This window comes from Tursiops truncatus, chromosome 11 (genome assembly GCF_011762595.2).
Source record: "Tursiops truncatus isolate mTurTru1 chromosome 11, mTurTru1.mat.Y, whole genome shotgun sequence".
Taxonomy (NCBI): Eukaryota; Metazoa; Chordata; class Mammalia; order Artiodactyla; family Delphinidae; genus Tursiops; species Tursiops truncatus.
This window is the reverse complement of record NC_047044.1, coordinates 73,147,601-73,174,057: the sequence shown is the minus strand read 5'-3', so window position 1 is coordinate 73,174,057 and position 26,457 is coordinate 73,147,601. Positions and strand designations below refer to the sequence as shown.

Genomic DNA, 26,457 nt, shown 5'->3' with positions numbered 1-26,457 from the left:
CAGAGGGAGAGAGAGAGAGAGAGGGAGAGAGAGAGAGGGGAGAGCGGGAGAGGGAAAATGGTCTCTTCTTCCCTCCCCCTCCCTCTCTCCTCCCTCTCTCCCTCTCCTTCCCTCGCCCTTCCCTTCCTCTCTCCCTCTTCCTCCCTCTGTCACTCCCTCTCCCTCCATCTCTCCCTCGCCCTCACTCCCTCTCACAGAGGGAGAGATGGAGGGAGAGGCAGAGACAAGGGAGAGGGAGAGAGGGAGAGGGAGACCAGAACAGGGAAACAGGGACAGGGAGAGAGAGAGGAGAGGGAGAGAGGGAGAGAAGGAGAGAGGGAGAGGGAGGGAGGAAGAGACCTCTTTCCCCTCCCTCTCTCCTCTCTCTCTCCCTCTCCTCTCTCCTCCCTCCCTCCCTGTCCCTCTACCTGTCTCCCTCTCCCTCCTCTCTCCCTCTCCCTCTCCCTCCCCCTCTCTCCCTCTGCCTCTATCTCTGCCTCTCTGGGAGGGAGTGAGTGAGGGAGATGGAGAGACGGAGGGAGAAGGAGAGTTGGAGCGAGAGGGAGAGGGAGGAGAAGGAGGAGGGGGAGGGAGGAGGGAGAGGGAGAGAGGGAGGGAGGGAGGAGAGACATCTTTCGCTCCCTCCCTCTATCACTCCCTCCCTCTCCCCCCTCTCTCTCCCTCTCCCCCTCCCTCTCCATCTCTCTCTCCCTCCCCCCCTCTCCCTCTCCATCTCTCTCTCCCTCTCCCTCCACCTCCTTCCCTCTCCAGAGAGGGAAGGAGGTGGAGGGAGAGGGAGAGGGAAAGAGGTAGAGCCAGAGCGTGCGGAACAGGGAACAGGGCAGGGAGAGAGGAGGGGAGAGAGGAGGGGGGAGAGGGAGAGAGAAAGGGGGAGAGGGAGAGGGGGAGGGAAAGAGGGAGAGAGAGGGAGAGGGACAGGAAAGAGGGACAGGGAGAGAGGGAGGGAGAGAGGCAGGGGGAGAGATGGAGGGAGAGGGAGAGTGAGAGGCAGCGAGGTAGAGGGAGAGAGAGAAAGGGAGAGAGAGAGGGAGAGCGGTAGAAGTGCTGAGGAGGGGGCTCCCTCCCCCTCCCACTCCCATCCTCTCCCTACTGCTTTCTCTTTTTTCTGCTTCAACAAACACCAGGCGCCTTTTAGATCAGCCCTGAAGTCAACGTTGATGCTTGGAGAGCCTGACCTCCCCGCTGACTTCCAGCCCAGGACCGCCGCTGGGAGATGAAGTCTGCGGGGCCCTGGGCACAGGCTGCACAGGCACCTCCTCTGATGCCCAATCTCTCCTCGTTTACGAGGCAGCCGACACTCCCCTCCCTGACTCCCCAAGATTTGGGGCCTTTTTAATATGTGTCGATAATGCCATGAGCTACTATTTAACTCTTCCACGAGGACCCATCTCCCAAAATGCAGTGGTTTTCAGCCTTGGCTGCACTAGAGAACCCCCAGGGAAGGGAGAGACGTCTCTCCCTCCCTCTCTCTTTCTCTCCCTCTGTACTTCTGTCTACCTCTCTCCCTCTCCCTCTCCCTCTCCCTCTGGGGTGATGCCCGATGAGCTCAGAATCGCAGATGGCCCCCCCCATCCCCTCTCTGTGGCTTGCATGGGGGATGCACCTTCTCACTGTGGCCCGGGCATGGCCCTGACATTCAGACATCGGGTCCTGCATGGACACTTGTGTTTGTTCCATAGCGCATGTGGCTGCAGTCTGTGCTTCTGTGGATGGGGGCTCTGCATGAGCCCTTCATCTTCCCCGCAGACACCACTGGTGCTCGCTCGGCCTCGCGGGTGATGCGGGGGGCACGGGGGACAGTCTTGTGTCCCCACCTTCTTGGGCTACAGACAGGCTACGCTGGTCCTGTGGTGACTGGGGGCTCCCAGGAGAACCCCACTGCAGACCGGAGAGGTGGCCCCAGAGAAGGTGGCGTACGCCTGGGGCCGGGCCTCATCAGTGAGCCACGGGCCACCTGCAGCAACAGGTGTCTCACCGTCCAGGGGCTGGGTGTTTGGGCGCCGTGGGGTTGAGCTACTGTCTGCACGGCAGCCGTGTTTGTCTTCTTGAGCCCGGGGAGGCCCCTTGGTGGCTCCTGGAGAGCCTGGCCGCATTTCTTCCTGCCCTTGGCCTTAGAGCCCATCACGTTCATGCCGTTTCCGGCTCCAAAAGGACCTGTGTTAATAAAGACCACGTGTTAGGACAGCACCAAAGTGTCTAGAAATCCGGGCCAGGAGGAGGAGGGAGGGGGATTGGCTGTGCCCGCCAGTGGCCTGGGAGCCCTGCCCGCCTGCAGAGACCTGGCCCGGGGCCCGCAGGGAGGGCGTGGCCCTCGGTCCCCAGCACCTTCCGTCTCCTGGGTTCCAGGAGAACTGCGTGATCCTCAGGGAGCTGGTGAGGCTGCAGGCCCTGAAGTCCCGCCTGCTGGGGTTCCGCACGCATGCCGACTCCGTGCTGGAGATGAACATGGACAAGACCAGCCAGGTGGTGGCCACTGTCCTAGGTAACACCGCCTCCCCCTGAGTCCCAGTGGGGACGGGGTCAGGCGGACCTTGACCGGACGTGGTGCTGCCTGAGACCCCACTGTGTCAGCCCTTGGGGGTCACCTTCCCAGACCCTTCATTTTGCCTCGAGAGGTGCGGGGTCGGGGGTGGCTGGGGGGCCGCCCCAGGGACGTAGCCGAGCCTCTCCCCTCCGCCCGCAGGTGAGCTGGCCCAGAAGCTGAAGCCCCTCGGGGAGCAGGAGCAGCCGTGATCCTGGAGCTAAAGGAGCCCGAGTGCCAGAGGCGGGGCCTGCACTTTGACGGCCCCATCAACGCCTGGGACCTGCGCTACTACATGAACCAGGGGGAGGAGATGCGCTACCACGTGGACCAGTACCTGCTCAATGAGTCCTTCCCCATGCAGGCGCTCACACGCGGGCCGCTGGGCATCTCCCAGGAGCTGCTGGGGCTGACCTTCGACCTGGAGGAGGGCACCAACATGTGTCACGAAGATGTGAGGCTCTAAACGGTCTGGGACGCGGCCTCGGGTAAGGTCATCCATTGGCAAGTTCTACCTGATCTCTATCCTCGGTGCGTGCGTGGGGGAACCTGTCGGCCGTGGGCCAGGGCTCCTCTGTGCAAGCGGGGCCCCATCCACGTCCCTCCACAGGGTGGGGAAGTCCGGGCACGCGGCCTGCTTCGGCCTGCAGCCGGGCTGCCTACAGCACGATGGGAGCTGTCAGATCGCCATCGCGGCCATGGTGGCCAACGTCACCAAGCCTACGCCCAATCTGCCCTCCCTGCTGCAGCATGATGAGCGGGAGACCAACTTCCACGACGTCGGGCACGCGATGCACCAGCTCCGCTCCCAGGCGCAGGGCTGCAGGCAGGGGGCGGGGAGGGCCCGGGCATGCGTGGTCCTCAGGCAGGCCCTCGCCATGGGATTCTTTCATTGACATCACCCCGCACGTGGTGACGCCCTCGGTGTCAGCTTCCATCATCAAACCCCAGGCACTGGGCGCGTAAATAACGGAAATGGAAGCCCCCAAGGCTCTAGAGGCTGGAAGACCCAGATCAAGGAGTCAGGGCTGGTTCCCTGCATGTTAAATACGTGTACTCAAAAGTTGCCTTGAAAAAAGACAAAAGAAAAGAAAGGAACGTTGCCTGCAAGTCTGCTGACAGCCGGTGACGAGAACCAGAGGGAAGGCTCTGGGGCCGGGGGCGCAGTGCCCTGTGAGCTCGGGGGCTGCTGCCAGTCTCCGTGGAGGCTCAGCAAGTCCCAGTGACTTCCCCACGTGGGGGGCGCCAGCTGAGCGTCTGGGCCCAGGACCCACTGCTCGTTCAGTCTTCCTGTGGTCAGCCCTTCAGCCTGAGAGCGATGCTCTCACAGGCTGCACCGGGGCGTGTGGGGACAGTTTACTGAGCTGTACAGACGTCACTACTGCTTTGGACCATTTCCGTCACCCCGAAAATGTCCCTCACGCCCTTAGCTATCACTCCGTCCCCTCGCCAGCCCCTGGCAACCAGGAACCCACTCGCTGACTCTGTGGATCTACCTGCTCTGGACGTTTCTCCTCAGTGGGGTCACGCCCTGTGTGTCCTTCTGTGTATGACTTCTCTCGCTGAGCATCGTGTTCTCAGGGTGTATCGATGTGGCAGCGAGCGTCAGGGCTTCACCGCATTGCGTGGCTGAGGGACGTAAAGAAGACAAGAGAAAAGAAAAGAATGTTGCATGCAAGTCTGGTGACAGCCGGTGATGAGAACCAGAGGGAAGGCTCTGGGGCCGGGGGCGCCGTGCCCTGTGAGGCCCTGGCGCTGCTGCCAGTCTTGGTGGGGCACGGGCAGCACCGTCCCTCAGGAGCTGCTGGACAAGCTCGTCAAGTCCCGGGAGGCCAACCCAGATGCGGCCGGACCGAGGGAAGGGAAGGGGGCTTCCAGTCTGCCCGGCTGGAAAGCGCAGCCTGGACACGGTGCCAGCCCCCCGTCTCCTTCCTCCCACCCCCCAGGCCTCTTCAACCTGTGCCAGATCGTCCTGGCCAAGGTGGTTCAGGCCCTGCACACGCAGACGCCCGCGGACCCGGCCCAGGAGAATGCCCGCCTCTGCCAGGAGATCCTGGGGTTCCCAGCCATGCCAGGTAGCCAAGCGCGCACCGGGCTCACCTCAGCGGTCGGTTGGCGGCTACTGCCCAGATCAAGAGGATCGTCTGGCGGTGTGTGAATGGGGACCGACTGACGGGCTCCGGCCGAGGCCCGCTGACCTCTGGCCTCTTCCTGCCACGGTTCCTTGGCTGGTCCCTCCAGCTGTGGCCCGCGGAGTCCGAGGGTGGGGTGGGAGGCTCTGCACATGCTTTCTAGAGAGCCTGGAAGAGGCAGGAGAGGGCTTCATACCCCGGACAGAAGGCATCGGCGAGGTTTACCCATGCGTGTCGGTGCAGACACGCGGTTCACTCCCTCGTGAGCGCTTTAACCAGCGATCTCCCCGTGGTGGAGGGCGAGCCCTGACTCATCTCTCGCAGCCTCGGCAGCTGACCTTGTAAGAGGCTTAGGAGTGAACCCTCGTGAGCTTCAGCAGAAAGTTGGCAAAGATTTATTTGTGTCCCTGCACTGAACTGCCAGCAAGGTCCCCGTTTTCTACAAGTGTTGGGCCAATACTCTCTCTAGTGGCAGGGGACTCAGACAGGCTGCTTTGAGGCCCCCACCCCCGCTCTGGGGCAGGGGCACTGAGTGGCCAGGCGGCCGAGCAGGAGCCCCTCCGCGTGTGTCCCAGTGACCCACCTGCCTGCGACCTTCGGCCGCCTGGCAGGAAGCTACGACACCCAGTCCTATGGTCAGTCATTCCTGCAAGAAACACTGGAACCAGTTTCTGCCAACCCACCAAAAAAAACGACTTAAAAGGCAACGTGGTGTCACAGGAAGGGCTTGTTTCTGTGTTTCTTTGTTTTTAGTTCATTAGGCCTCACTTAAAATTCGGATTCCACAATGCACTTGCTTTGGGATCTTGAACAACACTCATAACCTCTGCAAGTTTCAGTATAGTAAGTTTATGTGATTACCTTCATCTGTAATATCCCTGTGTTGCAAGCTTAATTAATTCAGATTAATTCATCTTAATCTTAATCTCAAGTTCAGATCAAAGACTAGTTCCTCTGTGACTTCTCGTCTGAACTGATTCAAAAGCCTCCTCTCCCGTCCTCATTTGGCTTCTCTTCTCTTCTCTTCTGGAATCTCATAAGAACTTCTATGACCTCTTTGGTTTTTTGTTGTTGCTGTTGTCTGATTGTTTGTTTTTTAATTGAAATATAGTTGATTTACAATGTCGTGTCTGTTTCAGGTGTACAGCACAGTGATTCCATTTTCAGATTCTTTTCCCTTATAAGTTATTACAAAATATTGAGTACAGTTCCCTGTGCCATAGAGGAGATCCTTGTTGTAGCAATTCTATGCCTTCTTTGAATGACCGTAGCACTTGTTGTCTGTATCATTTTTATGTCTGTTGTGGCTTTGTGACTGAAAATGAAAATTTTCTATTTGTTCATGTCCTGGCCCTTCCTTAAAAATGTGTTCATTTACCTATTTCATATTTATTGACTACATCTTAGACACCGTGTTAGCTGCTTGTTCTAGATGTTAGTAAAACATAGACCTTCCTGCTCAAAGGGTCACAGTATTTGTGGGAAAACAAAAAAACGAACAACTTACGTCTCAAATAGCTTTGTACTTCCCAAAGAGAGCACACCTCGTAGGTACAATAAATATATGTATTATACATAAATGTATAAATAGTTAATGGCATTAAAAACTTGAGATAACTGCTCTTCTATTCTGAGGAAATGATGATAATATCTCACCAGGAGCTCAACACCACTCTGAGAATGAGGGCTTAACCCCCGACCTGGCTCACTGCATCGCTTTCTTATATGAAAATAGACAAGTCTGTACACGCTCTCTACAAAAAGGCTTATCTGGCATGAATTTCAGATAGCAAGAAGAAAAATTCAAGAGGTTCAGAGAAGCATCCAGAAGCTCAGATGATTGTCTGGCACTAACACAACTTGCTTGACAGGAAAATAGAGCTGTAAATCTCACAAAATTAGATGATCTTCTAAGAATTTCAAAACCGCCTGCTATTAATTAGAAATCCTAGAAGAACCGCTTCTTTTAAAGCATACTGATAATATGCTTTACAGCTTAATATTCAGAAGCCTATGTTTTGGCTAAGTGAGCTTCAGGAATGAAGGAAACTTGTGGTTCAGTTCCATCTACTCTGGAACCTCTGGTCAAAACACCTACTTCTGTGCTCAGCCATCTTATCATCTGTAAAATGGAGGCAACTCTAAGAAAACATAGTTACAGAGATGTTGCACAGCTTCCTGTGTCACTGTCTTCATTTGTTTCAGAAAACCAATAACGTCTAAGCTACTACTGCAAAGAGTGCAGTGTTACTTGGGGTCATCTAGTGCAGCTCTGTCAAAGTAAAGAAAAGGAAAGGGGCCTAGAATAACTATAATTTTCCCAAGAGGACACTATTATTTGATGGCAAATCTGAGTCAAGAACCCTGATCTCTTTGATGCCATTCCATTGTTCTTTCGTTGGGTTCTCAACAACCCAGAGAAAGAAAGAGAAATAAAACTCCTATGTGCTGTGTCACTGGTACAGGACGTGGCAAGATTGGAATTGGAGAACTACATATTAACAGGTATTTGGGAAATTCTTCAAACTAATTAAGATATATACCAGGTACATAAAAAACAGTTATGTTTTCCCAAGATGATTCTGTGGAATGAACAGAACTGGTAACTGAAGGTGCCTGTGTGCTGCAGTTCCAAACAGGATGGGTGAATGCTTGTTTTCTGGCACCTTTAAGACTCCACCCCAATATACACATTAAAATAAAATTAACATTTCAACTGGGTCATATTTAATTCTGCATGCTCTTGTAAGTCAGCAAAATAGTCCATATATCATTTAAGTTGTCACTCACTTTCTTTTCTTTTCTTTTCTTTTTTTTGCGGTACACGGGCCTCTCACTGCTGTGGCCTCTCCCGTTGCGGAGCACAGGCTCCGGACGCGCAGGCTCAGCGGCCATGGTTCACGGGCCTAGCCGCTCCATGGCATGTGGGATCTTCCCGGACCGGGGGCACGAACCCGTGTCCCCTGCATCGGCAGGCGGACTCTCAACCACTGAGCCACCAGGGAAGCCCGTCACTCACTTTTTAACTTGAGTTTTAATTTCTAAAAGTCTTTCCAGACACAAAACAGAGGTGGGAAAATGGTATATGGGAAGCTGCAGAGATGAAATAAGCTTACTTCATTCGGCATAAAGATGAATACCCAAAAACTTCTGCATAGCTGGAAGTGTCCAAATCTACTATCTTCGTTTTGTAGTCAAGGCTTCCGGAAAAATATGCTAACAGATTCCTAATTACCCAAATGCCCCATATCTGTTTCAGTAAGTATCATTATATATTATGGAAATTTTTCTCAGTGACAGAGAAAGACATCCTGGCCGAGCATGCCCCTGCCCATGACACAGAGATGATGGTCTCAAGCTACCTTGAAGGCGTTGAAGCCCACTTTACCCATTACTAATATTAATGGAGGACAAAACTTCATATTCTGTTTGCTCTGTGTTTGTTAAATCACTTCTTTCCTTCACTAAAATAGATGACACATAATTGAGTCTGTAGTGTGTGTATCACTGGAAACTGAACACATTTTTGTTGGTTTTATTAATGTCATAGGTTTCTAGGGGGGGTCTACTAAATAACCAAGTCTAGTTTCACAGTTACGAATAAATTATGATGTAATTTTGAATAAATTAAGCTCATCATAAAGGAAGGATACTGAGAGTTGCTACTACCCCTTCCTTGAGGGGCTCTTGTAAAGCACTAAATAAAGTAACAGAGGTTTATATGCATGCATATATTTTCAATGATATTTGAACACACTTGAAAAGAACTCTACAGAATGCATTATAAAACCTCGATGCTGTGTGTCCCTAGTTCCCAGCTCTCTCATTAAAACTATTTAAATGAACAAAATGTTATCTATTAGGATAGCTATCAGAGTACTCCAACTACTACTTCTTGCAGTACCCTGTCCCAACCATTTGCCTTCCTCTTCCCATTAGTCCTTAATTCAGAAACCCCAGAGATTTGTTCATTAATTTATGAACACATTTCTTCATTCAGCCAAGAAAATTGATGGGTCCCTTACCAAATTTCAGGCACCCTTCTTCAGTATGTTTTCTAGGCATGTTCAGGAAACACAACAGTGATTAACACAGATGAATACAGCCTCTCTCGAGCTGAGGGGAGAGACAAAAGTAAAGAAGCAAATATAAAATCGTAAGTGTAAATACGTAAATAAAAATTGAATAAATGAGTAGAATAACTAGTATATCAGGTAAGTGCTGGAGAAAAACAGCAAGCAGGGAAGGGGGATGGAGATTGTTAGCTGGTAGGAGGAGGCTGCGATCTGAAACTAAGTGATCACTGAGGGCTTTCTGGGGAAGATAAAATTTACGAGGGAACCTAAGGTTGTGAGAGGGAGCAAGGTGCATATCTGGGAAGTGAATAGTACAAGCAGAGGGAACAGTCAGATGGAAAGGCAATGAGGCAAGAGTGGGCTTGGAGTATCCAAGGAGCAGAAAGGATGTCAGTGTGTGGAAAACAGAGGGAGCAAAGTGGAGAGGAGAAGGAAACAGTCAGAGAGGAAACAGAGGCCCAGATTTCTAAGGCTGTAGAGGCACTTTGAGGACTTTGCTTTTCCTGTGAAGAAGCCATTGAAGAGACTTGAGTGACATGATCTGACTTATGTTTTAACAGGATCTCTCTGGATGCCATGTTGATTAGAGACAGCAGGAGAATAAGGACAAGCCCCAGAAGACCAATAGTTGATTCAAATGTCAAGAAACATTTATGCCTTCACCCTTAAACTTCACAAATGATGCCATTTCCATTGAGCTATTGAAAAATATAATCTGGCTTTCAAAACAATAAACCAGAAGGCATTTTCTCACATAAGCAAGGTCACAAACAACTGTCAGCTGAAGTTGAAATAGCAACAAATCAAATAATAACAAAAAACGTTTTTTACAGATTTTAAAACCTTACAAAGCATTTTCTTGTCCATTATCTAAGTTAATCCTCAAATCAACGCCATGAGATAGTTATTATTTTCCCATTAGAAGTGATCACATATTAAATCCTTAGTGATTGCTCAAGAAAAGCTGAAATCTTGAGTGTACATCTATTAATGCCAAGGTTGGGTTTTTTACCCATGGGAACATTGGATGCTAAAATCCACAGGGATTTTCAGCTCAAGATGGCAGACTAGGAAATATATTTACTTTCTGGTCCTCCTGAAACCATGTTTAAATAAAACTGTAGAAATACCAAAATTAATCAACCAATAAAAACCAAGACATTGTGGAAGTCATCAACCACAGAAAGATTTCAACACATATCGAGAAGGCAAACAATGAAACGGAGGGGCCATGAATAAAATAATGAAGAAAAGACTACCCTAAGTAGGGTCTGCACAAAGCCAGTCAGCTTTTGCTGAGCCCTGGTTATAGTAAAGGACAGAGGAAAGAAGAGGGGCTGAAAATAAGGAGACAAAAGTAATTTTAGGAAAAAACGTTCACTTAATGAGCTCCAGGGAACACTCAGCCTGCTGCCATACTCACTCATGTATTACAGTGGATTGTTGGTAAGCAAGACAAGAAAACAGGGAACCAACAAACAAAAATCAAGACACTGTTTCTTACTGAACTCTTCTCAAATGAGATCAAGAAATTAGGGTTCAGTGCCATAGCTGTAAATCATTTCTGCTCCTGGAGGGGTTAGAAAGGGCTTATAATAGTTACCCTTTTTTTTCAGACAGAATTTAGGTCTGAGCAAAAGCTTTTGTGTCCTCCAACCTCAAAGTTTATTGGGGATGGAAGTCCAAATTTGCTTTGACATACCATAAAAAGAATCTCATGAGCAGAGGGTCAAACTACTTTTGGAATATATGAATTATGCCCAGTGTGATTTTAAATAAACAAAAATATATCAATTTTTACTGATCTATATGATTCTGGGTTCTGAAACTTCTACATGTTACATGCCTGATATATAACACACAATGTCAGTCCCAGGAGAGAGAAAACACTCCAATGAAGCAAGCCAAAGAAACAAGATTCGAACAAGGTAAAGTGATGTGTAGACCAAGACCAGGATTTTTCAATTCTTTCCTGTCATGCTGTAGCTTCCAGCTCCTGAATAAAAACACACGTTTCCCTTGTCCTAGACACACAAGAGTATGTCTCCTCTATGGGGCGTAAGAAGCTCTAGAGTTACATATGTGTAGTAAAGAGTGGACCCAGCCGGCATATTCACAATGACCAAATTGTGTTGATCGTACTTTATTTTAAACCAATACATCGCTCCATGCTGAAGTTGCAATAAATGATATATTTGCTTTCTAGACATGAATGAGATGCCTTACTGGATATACTCCAGGAAGGCCAGAGAAACTGGCTTCTAATCCATACAGAATAATTCACTGATGAATTCCTTTCAGGATAGCCCCTGATTTATCTAGAATATAAGCTTTACATACCTGGATCCTTCAAACTAGACCAAAGGGAAAAATCTAGGCTGCAAGCCTCAATTAGAAATGTGGGATGGTTCTATGCTGACAACTGGTGGTCCCTGACCTATCTTCTGAGATTAGAACCCAGTGTGGTGGATGACCAATTCACGCGCTGAACAAAAAGAACACCTCCTACAGGGCAGTGTATGTGTTCATTACAGGTATGGCACTTAGGGCTAAGTATCATAAGGACTTCAAGAAAAAAAAGAAAAAGTAACACATGAAGCATATATGACAAGGAGGCACCAGAGTCCAGAGCACGAGCTCTGGAATCACACAGGCTTGCTTCGAATCCCGGCTAAGCTACTACCACCTGTATACCCTGAAGAACAGTCGAAGGTTTAAATGTTCTTTTACCAAATTTCGAAAAACAAGTGAAGAAAGAACCTACCGGCCAGGAAGGGACATCGTGGGGTGCAGCATCCAGTCGCGTCAGGGCTCTGCATCCCCTGCTCAGAAACCTTCACCGCCTGGCTCATGGTGATGCTGGCAGATCAGCAGCCCTGGAGAAGGCGCTCCTGTCTCCAGGGCTCACGGACAAGCTGGGGAGGTCCACGGAGGAGGCGGGCCACAGCCTGGCAAGCTCTGGGTGCCTCCTCCACTCAGCTCTGGGCAGGCTCTGGCCTCTGGACCCCGTTGCGGGGAAGGGCTGGCCGATACATACCCAGGGCTGAGGGGTCTGCAGAGCTGGTGCCCAGGCAGGGTGAGCTCTGGAGGAGACGGCTTCCACAGTCCCCAACAGTCTCCGCATGGTGGCCCATCCGGTGCCAAACACCTGCCACCCACAGCGACAAGTCCCAGCCGCTAGAAAGTCCAGAAGGGGTCGGGCTCTTTGCCCTCGGGCCGGGTTTCTCCAGGGGCTGGGCTTGTGTGGGGCCCCCAGCCCACCCCCTGACCCGCCTGCCCTTGCTCTGTGACACGTACAATGCAATGTCAACACCCAGGCTGAGCCGGCCAGTGTTCAGTGCGTGCTAGACCTTGAGAAGAGTTAGCAGCTAGGGAGAAGCTCTCCCACTTTCACTCGCTTTTCTCAGATCACGCAGGCAGCCCATCTCACCCCAAAGCTATGGACACCACACCTCCTTCCCAGGCTATCGTTTTCCGTTCTGTCCCTGTTTTCCCTTTCCATTCTGCCCCTCTTTTCCCCAGCACCCCATTTACGGCTTCGGGTGTCATCGGTGCTGCAGCAGGCAGCACCTCTGACCCCGAAGCTATGGACACCACACCTCCTTCCCAGGCTATCGTTTTCCGTTCTGCCCCTGTTGTCCCTTTCCATTCTGCCCCCCTTTTCCCCAGCACCCCATTCACGGCTTCGGGTGTCATCGGTGCTGCAGCAGGCAGCACCTCTGACCCCGAAGCTATGGACACCACACCTCCTTCCCAGGCTATCGTTTTCCGTTCTGCCCCTGTTATCCCTTTCCATTCTGCCCCTCTTTTCCCCAGCACCCCATTTACGGCTTCGGGTGTCATCGGTGCTGCAGCAGGCAGCACCTCTGACCCCGAAGCTATGGACACCACACCACCTTCCCAGGCTTTCGTTTTCCGTTCTGCCCCTGTTTTCCCTTTCCATTCTGCCCCCCTTTTCCCCAGCACCCCATTTACGGCTTCGGGTGTCATCGGTGCTGCAGCAGGCAGCACCTCTGACCCCGAAGCTATGGACACCACACCTCCTTCCCAGGCTATCGTTTTCCGTTCTGTCCCTGTTTTCCCTTTCCATTCTGCCCCTCTTTTCCCCAGCACCCCATTTACGGCTTCGGGTGTCATCGGTGCTGCAGCAGGCAGCACCTCTGACCCCGAAGCTATGGACACCACACCTCCTCCCTAGGCTATCTTTCTCCGTTCTGCCCCTGTTTTCCCTTTCCATTCTGCCCCTGTTTTCCCCAGCACCCCATTTACGGCTTCGGGTGTCATCGGTGCTGCAGCAGGCAGCACCTCTGACCCCGAAGCTATGGACACCACACCACCTTCCCAGGCTTTCGTTTTCCGTTCTGCCCCTGTTTTCCCTTTCCATTCTGCCCCCCTTTTCCCCAGCACCCCATTTACAGCTTCGGGTGTCATCGGTGCTACAGCAGGCAGCACCTCTGACCCCGAAGCTATGGACACCACACCTCCTCCCTAGGCTATCTTTCTCCGTTCTGCCCCTGTTTTCCCTTTCCATTCTGCCCGTTTTCCCCAGCCCCCCCCCCCCCCATTTACGGCTTAGGCCGGCATCGGTGCTTCAGCAGGCAGCAGCTCTGACACCAAACCTATGTACATCACACCTCCTTCCCAGGGCTGTCATTTTCCAGTCTGCCCCGTCTCCAAGTAGAACCACTACCTATTTCACACGGCTCTTCCTAGTTCTGGGAACACACCACTCACTGGTAGCAATGCCTCAGCCCATGCCTCGACTCATTTACCTGCAACGCTGGCCAACAGATAGACCAACATTTCAAAGTTATGACAGAAAGTTGAGTAAGTTATACACTTGGAATTGCATTTATTATTATTAACAAGCACAACTGTAGTGCTTAGACTATAACAAGTAATATTCTAAGTTCTTAGCAAATATTAACTCACTTAATCCTCATAATGGCAACCCTATAGGTAGGTAATGTTCATAATATTCACCTTTTTGGGGGGAAACTGAAGTCCAGAGGGGTTGAATAGCTTGTCTAATGCCACACAGTAAGTAGCGGGCAGAAACCCAGGATGAAAACCAGACCGTTGAGACTTTCATCACTTCGCTATGTCACCTTAATAGATGTTGTGGTTAGGGAAGGGACTAAACTGACAAGACTCTGAACTTGAGAAGGGAGAAATTAGAAAGTGACTGATCCTAGAAACTAGAGAGGATTTCAGCTCAGAAATTTCTCGTGATGAGACCCGGAAGAACAAGAACATGGTTGGAATATTAACTTGGGGTAGTATCTGAATCCATTGAGAAATGGTTTTGTCTTGTGTTTTTTTTTTTTTAACTTAGAAAGGCCTGTTGGATGAAGATTAATGAAAAAAAAAAGCAGAAAGGAAAAGAGGAAGGTGCCTGAAGTGAGACATAACCTCTTCCCTGTAAGTACTAGGGGTGGGTGTCCTGTGGGAAAGGATGGAGCTCTCAATACAGGTTTGTCACCAGGATGAACAAGGAGAAACATGGCAACCATTGTACTGGTTTTGATGATTCCTCAAAAACCAAGGCTTTAGTTTCCAAGAACTACCCACGGTAGCATACCTACCGTGTGTCAGACATGCCACCAAGTGTGTTTCCAGTCACACATTTTAATTGGAGAAATAGTTCCTATGAGGTACACATTAGTTCCCTATGGCTGCTGTAACAAATTACTACCAATGAGCTTGTGTAAAACAAAACACACTCATTCTCTTATGGTTCTGGAAGACAGAGGTCCAAAACCAGTTTCCCTGGGCTGGAACCAGGAGTTGACAAGGCCGTCCATTCACCTTCTAGAGGCTCTAAGGGAGAATCTGTTTCCTTGACAGCATTCCTTGACTTCTGGCCACATCAATCCAACCCCAACTTCATCATCACATTCTCTTTGGAGTAAAAACTCCCTCTGCCTCTCTCTTACGAGAACACCAGTGGTTACATCTGGGTCCATCCAGGTAGTCCAGAAGAATCTCCCCATCTCAAAACCCTTACTTTCATCCCATTGGCAAAGTCCCTTCTGCCATTTAAGGTGACATTCACAGGTTCTGGAGATTAGAAGGTGGACATTTGGGGGCAATGGTACTATTCAGTCTACTACAAGGTAGATACTATTATCTTTCTCAGATGTAGGAAATGAAGTTTAGGGAAGTAATTTGTCTCAGGTCTACAATTTCCAGAGTAGAGATTTAAATTCTGCCAGTGAGACTTTAGGACACACTCTAAACAACTTTAACCTGTGTCCTTAATTACTGCATAATCCTTGGTTAAGAGTCACACTTAGGTATCAAGACCCAACTGAATATAACACAAGTACTGTCTCCTCTTTCACTATGTTTGCCTGGTGTATTTATGAATCTTGCCCAGAGCAGAAGAGTTCAGAAAATTGTTATGCACCTTTACTAGGAGAAAGCAGTTACTGTTTGATGTGCACGGAGTAATGGAAGGCTATTTAAAATAAAATAAAATAAAATAAAATATGCCACCAAATCGTCAAGTGTCACAACAGAGGTAACCCCGTGGGAGTCTTGAGGAGACTAAAATTATCTCCAATTGTGCAGGTGAGAAAAGTGTCACTAAAGGCAGTTGTAGTTCAGCCAAGCCCTACGGCACAGAAGTAGGAATTTGGATATGTACGAATGGGAAAAAAGACATTTTAGGCATGGGAAACAGTTTAATGCTGAATGGATGAGAAATATACATTAGACCTTTCTAAATCAACTGGCTTATTAACTCAGTAAATCAGATTTGGTCAGTCAAACTAGCTTTAGCTGATTGCTTATCCAGGGCATAGCTGTTGAGAGTAATTTTTGTCATAGAACAGTAAATAAAATTCTTGAACTATAACTTTAGGCTTGCTAAGTGAAATAGATTGCTCTAGCTGATGTTCAAGTGACTTACTTGGTACTATTCACGAAATTGGGGGTTAACAACTGCTTAAGACAACATAGAGAATTGATCTTAAATAGTACTTGCAGTAGTTACTGTGTAAAGTATCTGTTCAGTAGCTCATGGTAAATGGATGTTTATAATCCCCACTGGACAACCAACTGCTTTTTTGCAAATGGTAATGTGAATTGCTGTTGCATAAACTATAGTAATGACCACCTATCTAATTTGTGGTCCAAACCAGAAATCTTCTAACAATACTGGTCTCCTAACAAAAGGAATTATGAAGCTAACACACACTGGGTGTCTCCCGTGTGCCTGTGCATGCATCTATATCTCACTGAACCCCCATAACAGCCCCCAAGAGAGGGACTCTGAGTGTCCCCATGCTGCTGGTGGAGAAACAGGCACAGGAAGGTTCAATAGTCTATCTACCTAAGATAACACAGAGGGTGGGAGAGCCTGTTTTTAAACCATCTGCCTCCAATTCCAGGTGCCAGGAGCCAGATTCAGCCTACAGGCCTCTTCTGCTCATCTGGAGGTGAAACCATGTGTAAGGATTAGTCAAATCCTGTCTTCACTCCTCAAGGTAGCTTGAACACTTGCACGTCCTCCAAATAGCATGTAGCATAAGCAATAAGATGTTTGCCCCGGGTATTGTCCAGGAACTTGGAATCAGCTGTGTCTAGTTAGGCTGAGCTGGTTAAGACTGGAGAGGACCACCGATCTTCCACCTGGGCCAGTGCCTTTTGACCTCCTGCCATCAGAGGGCCAAAAACTACAGCCTGAGAATGTGCTGAGCCCCGTAGCCTAGTTACGCCAGCTCAGAACAATGATGAGCACACCTTTTTCCAATCACCTTTCCTCATGCTCCCCATGCCTCATACTGCCCTGCTTCTTTATTCTTTATCCCCTAGATACCCCAAGCCCCTTGCCTTTGGGGAGGCGGATTTGAGACCTATTGTCACGTCACTTCCTCGCTTGGCTGCCTTGTGAATAAACCTCCTCTTTGCTGCAAACCTCAGCATGTCAGTGTTTTGGCTTGCTGCGCCTCAGACAAAATGGTAGGGAGCAGTGGTAAAGGTCCCTTGCCTGTGAGGGAAGCTGGTTACTAGTAGTCACGTTGCGGATGTTTTCTCCTCCCGGCGGGGCAGACGTCCTGCTCTTCCAGAAAGAAGGGAGAAAGGCAGGAGCTGGACCCTTGCTCTCAGGGTCACCGTCACCTAGGAGCTCGTTAGAAGCACAGAATCCAGGCCCCACCCAGAACTACTGAATTACAGCCTGCATTTAACAAAATCCACAAGAAAGGCATACCCATATTAAAGTTGGAGAGGCACCAAGCTGGAGTCCACGTAGCAGAGAAGCAGACAGGATTCTAGACCACGCAGAGTGTTAAAGGCCAACAGTTTGTTTTCTATTCTCAAAACAATGTTTTTGAGCCATGTTTATGAGCAATGTCCCAACTTGCTTTTAAGGTTTCTTGGGTGAAGAATGGATTGGAAGGAAACAAGATATATGGACACTGGTTAGGACCTCATTGCAACAGACAGGCAAGTTCAGTATTAGGATGTTGAGGAAGAGTTGACAGATTCAGAAGAAATTCAGGAGATAAACTGAAGCGGGCTTAATGGGGTATGAGATGGAGGAAAGGAAGGTCTTAGGGAATTAAAGGGTTTACTACACGTATGAGCAAGCCCTCAAAATTAATCCTTTGAACGTACAGAGGTAGAGCTCTCAAAGGACACTGGTTAGGAAGCAACAGTACGCCCTTTATAATTCCAAGAGACAACACAGATCAACTGTTTCGATGGAAAATTCGGCGGTACCGGTGCGTTTTTTCACTCAAACTTAGTTCCAGTGACTATTACTCACATTTTCTGTGCCTAAACAACACAGCTTGAGGAACTGAAGGGGATTCCATCCTGGTAATTAAGGAGGGTCCCCAACACTGACAGTCCCATCTTAAAAAGCAGTCCCCCTGCATTTTACCCGAGGAGCAATGGCCAGAGCCTCCCTTTTAAAACGATGGGGAGAAATCAGAACATCACACACTGTCCCTTTCAGCTACTGTGAACTGAGCCGCGAGACGACCAGTACCCCCTAGCACAGCGCGGACGGGCCAGCGCGCGGGGGCCACTGTGACAGGCGACAGCACAAGAGACGAAGCCCAGGCCCAGGGGCTCTGAGCTCCACCGGCAACGCCCAGGGGCCAAGGCGTATTACCTTTCCGGGATGTGCTTTCCGCCCTTCCTCTGGCCGACGAACTGGCTCACGTCACCCCCAAGATACCGCCCACCCAACGCCAGGAGTGCCGAAGTCGCCAACCCGGCGTCCCCGGTGCCAGCACAGGGCCACGAACCTACATCATCCACCTCCCTCCTTTGCCCTGCCAGCCTCCCCTGATCTCATTCTCTACTGCCCTGCCCTCACTCACTTTCCCCTGTCCAGCCACACTGGCTTCCTTACTAGTCCTCAAACATGCCAAGCACAGTCGTGCCTCAGGGACTTTGCACCTACTATTCCTTCTGCTTCAGAACACACCCTCCCACCCCATCTCCACTCTCCCAGAACACACCCTCCCACCCCATCTCCACTCTCCCAGAACACACCCTCCCACCCCATCTCCACTCTCCCAGATAGCCAATGGCTTGTTTCTCACTTCAAGGCTCTGCTCAATCCACATCTTAATAGAGGGGACTTCCCTGATCACCTACCACATTCCCTCACCTCTTCATCTTCTTTTGTTATTCTCCAAAGCACTTACCACCGCTTGACACTCCATATATTGACTTATTTATTCGTCTCTCTCCCCCACTAGAATGGAAAGTACGTAAGGGCAAGAACTTTGTTCTCTTCCTACTTCCTAGAACAGTGCCTTCAACTTAGAAGGTGTTATACAAATATTTGCTGAAAATCAATGTATGACTTCTTTGCCCTTTCACACTACCCTCTAGTCACACCAGAGGCTGCCCCTCCAGAGCACAAGTTCAAGCCCTGTGCCTTCTGTACCTGTCCCCAATACCTGGGCTGTCCTTTCCTCATTCCGGCAAAATCCTCTTCCCCCAAGCCCAGCTCAAACGCTGTCTCCTCAGTCAGGCCTTCCTCAATTTCTCCTCTATATTCCTGTTGCACTTGATTCTTTTATCATAATTAACCCACTTATACTCACTACATGTTTCTCTTCCTAGATAACTGTAAGTTGCTACTGAACAAAGACTTCTACTCACCTCTGTATCCCCGTGCCCTAACAACAAACCTATAAGGCTCTCGGTGTTTACTGAAACAATTTATTTTCTGAGTCTCTACCAATTCTAGGGAGTGCATAGTATAGTCTCCTCCTCCTTATCAGTGAGCCTGGCACCTGTGGGAGGGCCTTACAGCAGAGGAAAGTCACCAATGGATCATAACTAAGGTCCTGAGACTGCAATGGCAGACAGCATGGTGAAGTTAGCCCACTGCATGCAGAAGACCCACAGAGGAGTCAGCATATGCAATGGACTACACTTGGTATAACATGTGAACAATCAAGGTTTACAAACGTGTTCTCATGCACTTGTAAGGATCTTCTAGCCCACGCGGAACAGACAGAACACACACAAAGGAGCCTGGAGGAAGTGAGTAGGCCGGCAGCTGCACCCTAACATCTTAAGAGGTAACATTTCTGTGACTACAGTTTAAACAAATCAGATAATTTGCCTCCTTTCTAGACACCCTGGTTATGACAGGACAGGCCAAGCCTCTCAAGTTTTAAAGCTAAAGTACACGGAAGATCTGTGAATAGGGCTTAAGATATTTAAGAGCTAGTACCTGCATTAAGCAACCAGGTTATAGAATGAAAATTTATCTTGAAATTCCCGTCTCTCCCTCTCTCTCTCGCCTCCTATCCCCTATCTTCCCACCTCCATCTCTATTCCTTCTCCCCTACTCCCTGTTTTATGTATATACGTGCATCATTTTATATATACACAGAATATTTACTGTCTGTTACGTTTATTTAATAAAGTGCTAAATTTAGAAAGAGGACAAAATGAACACTTTCACATGGGCGTCAGTGGTGTTCCAAAGACAAAAGATTCCTCAGTCTTAAAATAAGGCAAACACCACGTTCCTTCTGATAGTTAGATGCTAGAAAAAGGCAAGTGGATCCTTAAAATTCACACGCTATTAAGACCTACTATCAACAGAGTAGATCTTAAAGCGGAAACAAGAAAACACCAGCCTTTTAAGTTCTTCCTGTCTGAAGATAAGAATAAGAGGTGGTAGTGTTCTTCCTCACTTGCACCGAAGTGTAAAAGCGGCAAAAATATCTTAAACACATATATGATGAGGAAGCCGCTCTTCTGGTCCACTCTGTTTTGTTTTGCTTCTAGGGATCTGTCTCACTCCGAACCTTTGCTTTTTGTTTTCTCTTTTATGTACGCTAAGAACCCGAGAGTCTTAACCTTTTCTTCCACCTCCCAACCAATAAATAGGACAAAAGAACATTTTTATGTTTTTATGTATTTTCCATTCAAATTTTTAAAAAAGAGATAAGTAAGCTAGCTCAGTTCATATTTCTCACAAAAATCACTTTCCAAACTAAACTAAATTGTTTGTGACCATAAACAGGAAAAGCACCGTACTCTACTAGCACCATCTGACATTTCCACCTTAATGTTACCAAACACAACTTGACACTAATGTCAGAACTATTAAAAATGTTAAAAATCCCCAACCCCACTCAAAATGCATACCAAAGTTCAGGTAAAGGAAAAACAAAAACAAAAACAAAAACAAAAACAAAAGCAGCTCACCGTTATCTTTATGTTCTTTCAGAAACCCATTAACAGCACACTGGAATTTAAAACTAGCGTGGTCATCTGACACCTGATGCCCAATTGTACAAATTTTTAAATAAGGAATAGTTTCTGGTAAGTCCTATAAGGCAAAACCATGAAAATATGTATTATTTCCTTTGTAGGGAAAGAATAAAAAATTAATTAGAGAAGGCAGACTATAAACCAGGAGAGTACATTAAACTTTGTATGTCAGTCATTCTGATGAGAGCCATTTTTTCCAAAGCTGCTTTAACCAGTAATTATCACTTGATTTTCATTAAAACTGCAGAACGGACAGTTACCAGGCATGCAAAAGGAAAAGCAAATCTATGTGAATGAATGCACATGTAACTCAAAATGATATAAACAGTTCTACCTACATTTATTTTCTATCTTACATCTCAAGGGCCATAAAGCGGCTGTGATTTAAGGAGAGGAGTAGAATAGAGTCAGAAGAACTTGGATTCGAATTAGGAAATAGAGGCAATTTCAGGCATTGTTGAGAACTGGTATTCTTGAGGTGGGAGAAAGTAGACTATCAATAGAAGACAGAAAAGGGTAAGTGAAAATTCTCTAGTTCTGAATTTAAATGGAAAGTAGCAGCAGGAACCTATGACATATTTTAAAAATATTAAAAACAAACATACATATTTCCTAGCTCTGACCACTGAAAAAGTCTAGAAACAACTGATGTCATGTCAAAAGGACTCAGGAGTCACCGAGAAGCTCCAACTGGCCAAAGACAGGGCCTCAGTTAGAATAACTGTAACGGAGTCCACGGTGATAGGAATAAATAAACTTTTACAAAACTGGTCACCACTGGAGGATATTTGTGAATCAATTCATTATTCTGAAAACTGTTAAATAAAAGAAGAGAATCATGCCTCTACAACTGGGCAACCAAACAGTTGATGAGGGGAATCTTCTCCTCGTACAAATATACCCAGCTAATAAGTGAAAAAAAGAACAACAGAATTCACCATTCTTTGAAGCCTCAACTGAATTAATGGATGTAGGTGTGAATCATCAGTGACTGCTAATACCACAGAAAGACACAATTATATATGTCTCCATGGAAGAACACATCATCACCTATGAAACTGTCTTGCCAAAACAAAACATGCAAGCTTCATTCGGATCAACTACCAATTTACAGGAAATAAAAGGACTGAAGAATATGTTACCAACACATGGAATGTAATCATCGACATCTAGATGGGAAAAATTACCTGGTTTCTTTAAAAACAAAATTCAAGGAGGAAAAAAAAAGTGAGAGAGACATGGAGGGAGAACCTATAGATTAAACAAGACTTCCGAGACCTAACAATCCACGGCAAAGTGTGGACCTTATTTGGATCTAATTCAAAATTCTTATGAACAATTTTTTATGACGTTTAGGAGACAACTGCAAATTTGAGCACTCCCTGGGTATTTAATATTAAAAAATGATATTAAGGAATAAAAGTCCTGTATTTTAAATGCACGTACCAAAAACGTACAGGTGTAATTACATGCTGTCTCGGAGCTGCTTCAAGATAATATGGAATGGGGTGAAATAGGTGGGGGTACAGATAAAACATGACAGCCATCAGTTGGTAAATAAGAAAGCTGGATGAGTTCATGGGTATACAAGGAACACTCACAGTATTTTTATACTTTGCTTAAAATTTGTGATAATTGTTTAAAAACAAGACGACACTGTAGAAAACAGTTTGGCACTTTCTCAAAGGTTAAGTGTAGAGCTACCGTATGATCCAACAACTCTGCTACTACCTACGCTGCACATCTAACAGAACTGAAAGCAGGGATTTGAACAAATATCTGTACACCAATGATCATAGCAGCATGATTCACAATACCTACAAGGTGGAAAACAACCAAGTGTTCATCAACCGTTGAATAACAAACTATGGTCTATATACACACAATGGGATTTTCTAAGCCAAAAAAGAAAACGGCATTTCGTTACGTGCTATAACATGGATAAACCTTGAAAACATGATGTTTAGTGCAATAAGCCAGACACAGAAGGACAAATACTGCAGATTCCACTTACACGAGGTACCTAGAATAGGCCAATTCACAGAGACAGAAAATAGAATAGAGGTTACCAAGGGCTGGTGGGAGGGAAAATAGGGTTGTTACTGTTTGATGGTTACAGAGTTTTTGTTGAGGATGATGAAAAAGTTTTGGTTATAGACAGCGGTGATGGTTACACAACACTGTGACTGTACTTAACGTCACTGAACTGCATATTTATAAATGGTTAAAATAAATATGATTTCTCTATATTTTACCACAATAAAAAAAAGGAATAACAGAGCTGAAATTTCAATTCTTCCTTTTCCGAGAGTCAGTTTCATCGTCTGTAAAATTAGTAATTGTAGTTGTCTATCCTCTGAGCTTAGTGCAGGGTAAGCACTCAGTAGGAGATATCAGTACTACTTCCACTTCAAGAGCAAAGGATTGCTGTGAAGATTAACTAAGTCAATGGATATGAAAGAACTTTCTAAATGGCAAACTGCTCTACAAATATTAAAAGACATTAGGTGTTACTGTCTCCCAAGGCCATGGAACAGGTCAGAAGAAGGATAATTCTTTTGCACTGGAATGTCCTACATGGGCCAAGAGAATATATGGGTTTCTGTACTATATCAGAAGGCATTAGGAAAAGGAAGCATAAAACTTAGAGAACAATTGTCTTTTACAGTGATGCTTAAACACGCTCAGGCAACTGCTTAAAATAAGTGCTAAAGACATAATGGACATACCTTTCTTTCTTTTTAGGATACTACTGTAACTACTAAAAGTTTACTTCATTTTCAAAATATAGAACACGGAAGCTTATAGAATTTCTTAAGCATATGTAGAGCCTACTGCCAAATACTATAGTTCAATTCATATCTTTAATCTCATTTTGAAACAGCAATTACAAACGTGTATTTAAGGAAACCACTAGCTTTCCTTTTTGAACCCACGAGAGAAGGCCAGGATTCACCTTAGCATAAGATGATAACTACTGAACTACTATGAATTATTACAGTATCAGAAAGAAGGTCATTTTCAATTACAGCTTCCATTTACCTCTGGCTTGTAATAGCGGCGAGTATTTGTTAAGTCAATAATCAGCCCAAGTTCTTCATTCTGTTCTTGGATTTTGTTAAGAGATCCAAAGGGGAGAAACGTTCTTCTGGAGCAAGATTCTTTTCAAAACTCTGTCAGAAAGAATAAAATAAGGAAGAACATATGTTTAAAATCCTTTACTATATTATCCATTTATTCAAACCCCGTGATGCTAACATATGAGATTCAAAGTAAAGTTTCCTCCTCTGGACTTTACAAGCGATATTACAATCCTTTCTTCCAGAGAGATTAGACGGAAGAAAATAAGCTCACTTCTATATAGTTATTTCTATGTTTGTTTATTTCATGTTGGTCTCCTAACATGACTCTAAACTCCCAGAAGGCAGGGACCACATCAATTTTGCCTACCACTGTATTGCCAGCTCCAAGCAGAGTGCCTGAAAATAGACACAGAAATAAATACTTCTTGAGTATCTACATATAGGAAGGATGGCTTTCACTGCTAAATATTCTTTCATGTATTTGGCTTATACATGTACCCTGTTCCATTGATCTCTTTGGTTATTCAAGTGTCAGCAACACACACTTTTTATTAAATTAGTAGACTAGTTTTAGAGCAGTTTGAGATTCACAGCAAAACTGAGCAAAATGTACACAGTTCCCACTTATACCCTCTCTCCTTCATCCCACACAGCCTTCCCCATTATCAACATGCCATACCAGTGTGCTTCATTTGTTAGAATCCATGAACCAACACTGACACATCATTATCAATCAAAGTCCATAGTTTATTGCATTCATGGTACAAGTAACTGACTATTTCTTTATTTCTAGTATAGTCATCCCCAAACATTTACATACTGAGATACATATTACTTTCTTATAAATTACTTTATTCTTTATTTATAGTTAGGGCATTGCATTGTTTTTTTTTGTTTTTTAATTAAGTACAAAAGTTGGTTGTATTTGTCTATGAATCCCATTTCTGGATAGTAAAAGAGGTATTAAAAAGCATTTGCTATAAAAAGGGAAAATGGAGTACGACGGGGTTGAGAGCCAGGGCTCTATATGGTGAATTCAGATTTCTGGAAGAATACGGTATTAACTTTTGCTCACCTTTTTTAAAGGAACTTTGAAAGCAATGAAACGAGTCCCAGGCATCCGCTGTTCAACTGGGAGATAGTCTTTCCACCTGTTAATATATTTTTTGTTAGGCAAATTTTATGTTAGGCTGTCTCCCTGCATGGAATGAATGCGCCTTGAAAATGGAAATCATATCCCTGTACATCGGCTCCCAGGCGGTCCCAGCGTCCCGACCCCGACCCCGGCCGCGACACACTTTCCACAAACTGACACACACGGAGCCCGCGCGAAGGCCGGGTCGCGCGGGCTTCCCCGCCGGGTCGCCTGGAGGCTGGTCCCCCGCAAGCCGAGCGCACGAAAGGGCGCCCCAAAGGCGCCGGCCCAAGGCGCCCGCTGCGCTTTCCCTCCGGAAGGTGGGCTGCGGGGCCCAAGCGTAAACCCTGAGACAAGGAACACGCGCACCACGCCGCCACGGGGGACGAGAGGCCGGGCGCCCACCTAGCCGGACACCCTGCATTTCTGGAATCATCGGACGCCTGTGTACATTTCCGTCTGGCCTGTCATTTTCCAAAGGCCACTCAAGGTCAGGGGACAGAACGCCTCCTCTCCAAGTGTCCTGCCAGCCCACCCACTCAAGATCAGAGGAACAAAATGCCTAACTAAAACAAAACAAAACAGAAACACAAAAAAACTGGAGAGAGGGAGGAAAGGGTGCCCTGAAAATTAAAAAAAAAAAAAGCACGTTGACAGCGCTAAGAATAAACCACCAGGAAAAAGAAACCCTACGTGTCAGATCCTAAAGTACAGAAGGGTAAGCCCGCCGGCAGTCCAGACCCGGGGGCACCGGGGTCCCCAGCCCTGCAGAGCCAACCGCAGACCAGCTCGGGCGCCCCTCGGAAGTGCGGGGTCCCCGCGGCCGAGTCTGTGCCCCCCGGCCGGCGCCGGCTCCCCTCTGCCCACCCTGCGCGCGGGGGCTGGAAACGGCCGCGGAGAACCACGGCGGGGCGGGAAGGGGGGCTCCAAAGAGGGTCTGGCGACTCGAGTCGCTCCGTCTGTCGGTGGGCTCAGCACGCGCCGTGGGGGAAGAGGGGCGGGGGTCCGGGAGGAGGGGACGGGCGGCACTTACGTAGACCGGCAGCGGCCACGGGCAGACGGCGGGCTCGGTCCCCAAGAGCGACTCCAGCCTCAGCTCCAGCTTCTCCCCCATGTCTTCACGCGCGGTCCCCGCACCGCGCTAGTCTGGCGCTTGGGGGAGGGGCGCGGCGCCGCCGGCGGGGGCGGGGCAGACGGGCAGGCGGGAGGCTGAGAGGAGGGGCCTGGCCTGGGCCTCAGGGCCGCCGCCGCGCTCCCGTCCGGCCCCCGGCTCCCGCTTTGTGGTCACCGGCCCGGGGCCTCCAGTGCTAGCTGCGAACTCGGGCCGGCGTGAGGCGAGCACAATGAGCTGGGGGCCGGGCTGATACACTCCTGGCGCGCGCGGCCCGCCCCGGGACTCTCACGCTCTCACGCACGCACGCTACCACGCACGCACGTACGCACGCACGTACGACGTCATCGGCTGCCCCTGGCCACACCCACCGGCCCGAAGTGGGGACCCGGGAAAACCTCTCAGGGCCAGTGGTGGCGGGTTCGACTCCCGACCTCGACGTACCCTGACCACACCCCCCCCCGCCCCCCCAATAATAAGACTATAATTCCTATTAAATATAACAGGTGGAATCCCGGCTTCTGTTCACAAAAATGCCGTGTATTTAGCCCATGCTAGGCACCAGACTGCGGACGCTCAGTACTGGCAAAAAAGGAAATGCCCTGCCCTCATAGCACTGCCATTTTAATTGGAATAGTA

The 26,457-nt window shown here is 47.8% G+C and overlaps 1 protein-coding gene and 1 long non-coding RNA gene across 19 annotated transcripts; one reads left to right on the top strand and one right to left on the bottom strand.

The window, feature by feature from the left end:
• Positions 1-1,093: 1,093 nt before the first annotated feature.
• Positions 1,094-26,097, bottom strand: LOC117314270 (uncharacterized). 18 transcript variants are annotated; one of them, XM_073788852.1, is made up of 10 exons: positions 25,741-26,097; positions 24,648-24,723; positions 23,532-23,662; positions 20,424-20,547; positions 8,679-8,769; positions 4,622-4,821; positions 4,018-4,150; positions 2,859-2,942; positions 2,326-2,433; positions 1,094-2,154 (listed from the first exon to the last, which is right to left on the bottom strand). In XM_073788852.1, the coding sequence occupies exons 7-10, from the start codon at positions 4,089-4,091 to the stop codon at positions 2,112-2,114; spliced, it is 309 nt and encodes a 102-aa protein (XP_073644953.1). In that variant the 5' UTR covers positions 4,092-4,150; positions 4,622-4,821; positions 8,679-8,769; positions 20,424-20,547; positions 23,532-23,662; positions 24,648-24,723; positions 25,741-26,097; the 3' UTR covers positions 1,094-2,111. The 18 variants fall into 18 exon arrangements, 14 of the variants coding, with proteins under 14 accessions (XP_073644953.1, XP_073644954.1, XP_073644945.1 ...); XM_073788853.1 differs by having other exon boundaries at positions 2,859-3,589; positions 25,741-26,096; XR_012324449.1 differs by adding an exon at positions 7,444-7,702 and having other exon boundaries at positions 1,094-3,589.
• LOC141275888 (uncharacterized) lies at positions 14,083-16,646 on the top strand. Its single transcript, XR_012324452.1, has 3 exons — positions 14,083-14,150; positions 16,124-16,219; positions 16,548-16,646. It is a non-coding gene; the product is annotated as an uncharacterized lncRNA (long non-coding RNA).
• Positions 26,098-26,457: the final 360 nt, after the last annotated feature.

What these genes read in the sequence shown, in the direction of transcription:
- LOC117314270 (XM_073788843.1), bottom strand. Translation starts at nt 13,260, where the DNA reads ATGGAAAGGGAAAACAGGGGCAGAACGGAGAAAGATAGCCTAGGGAGG.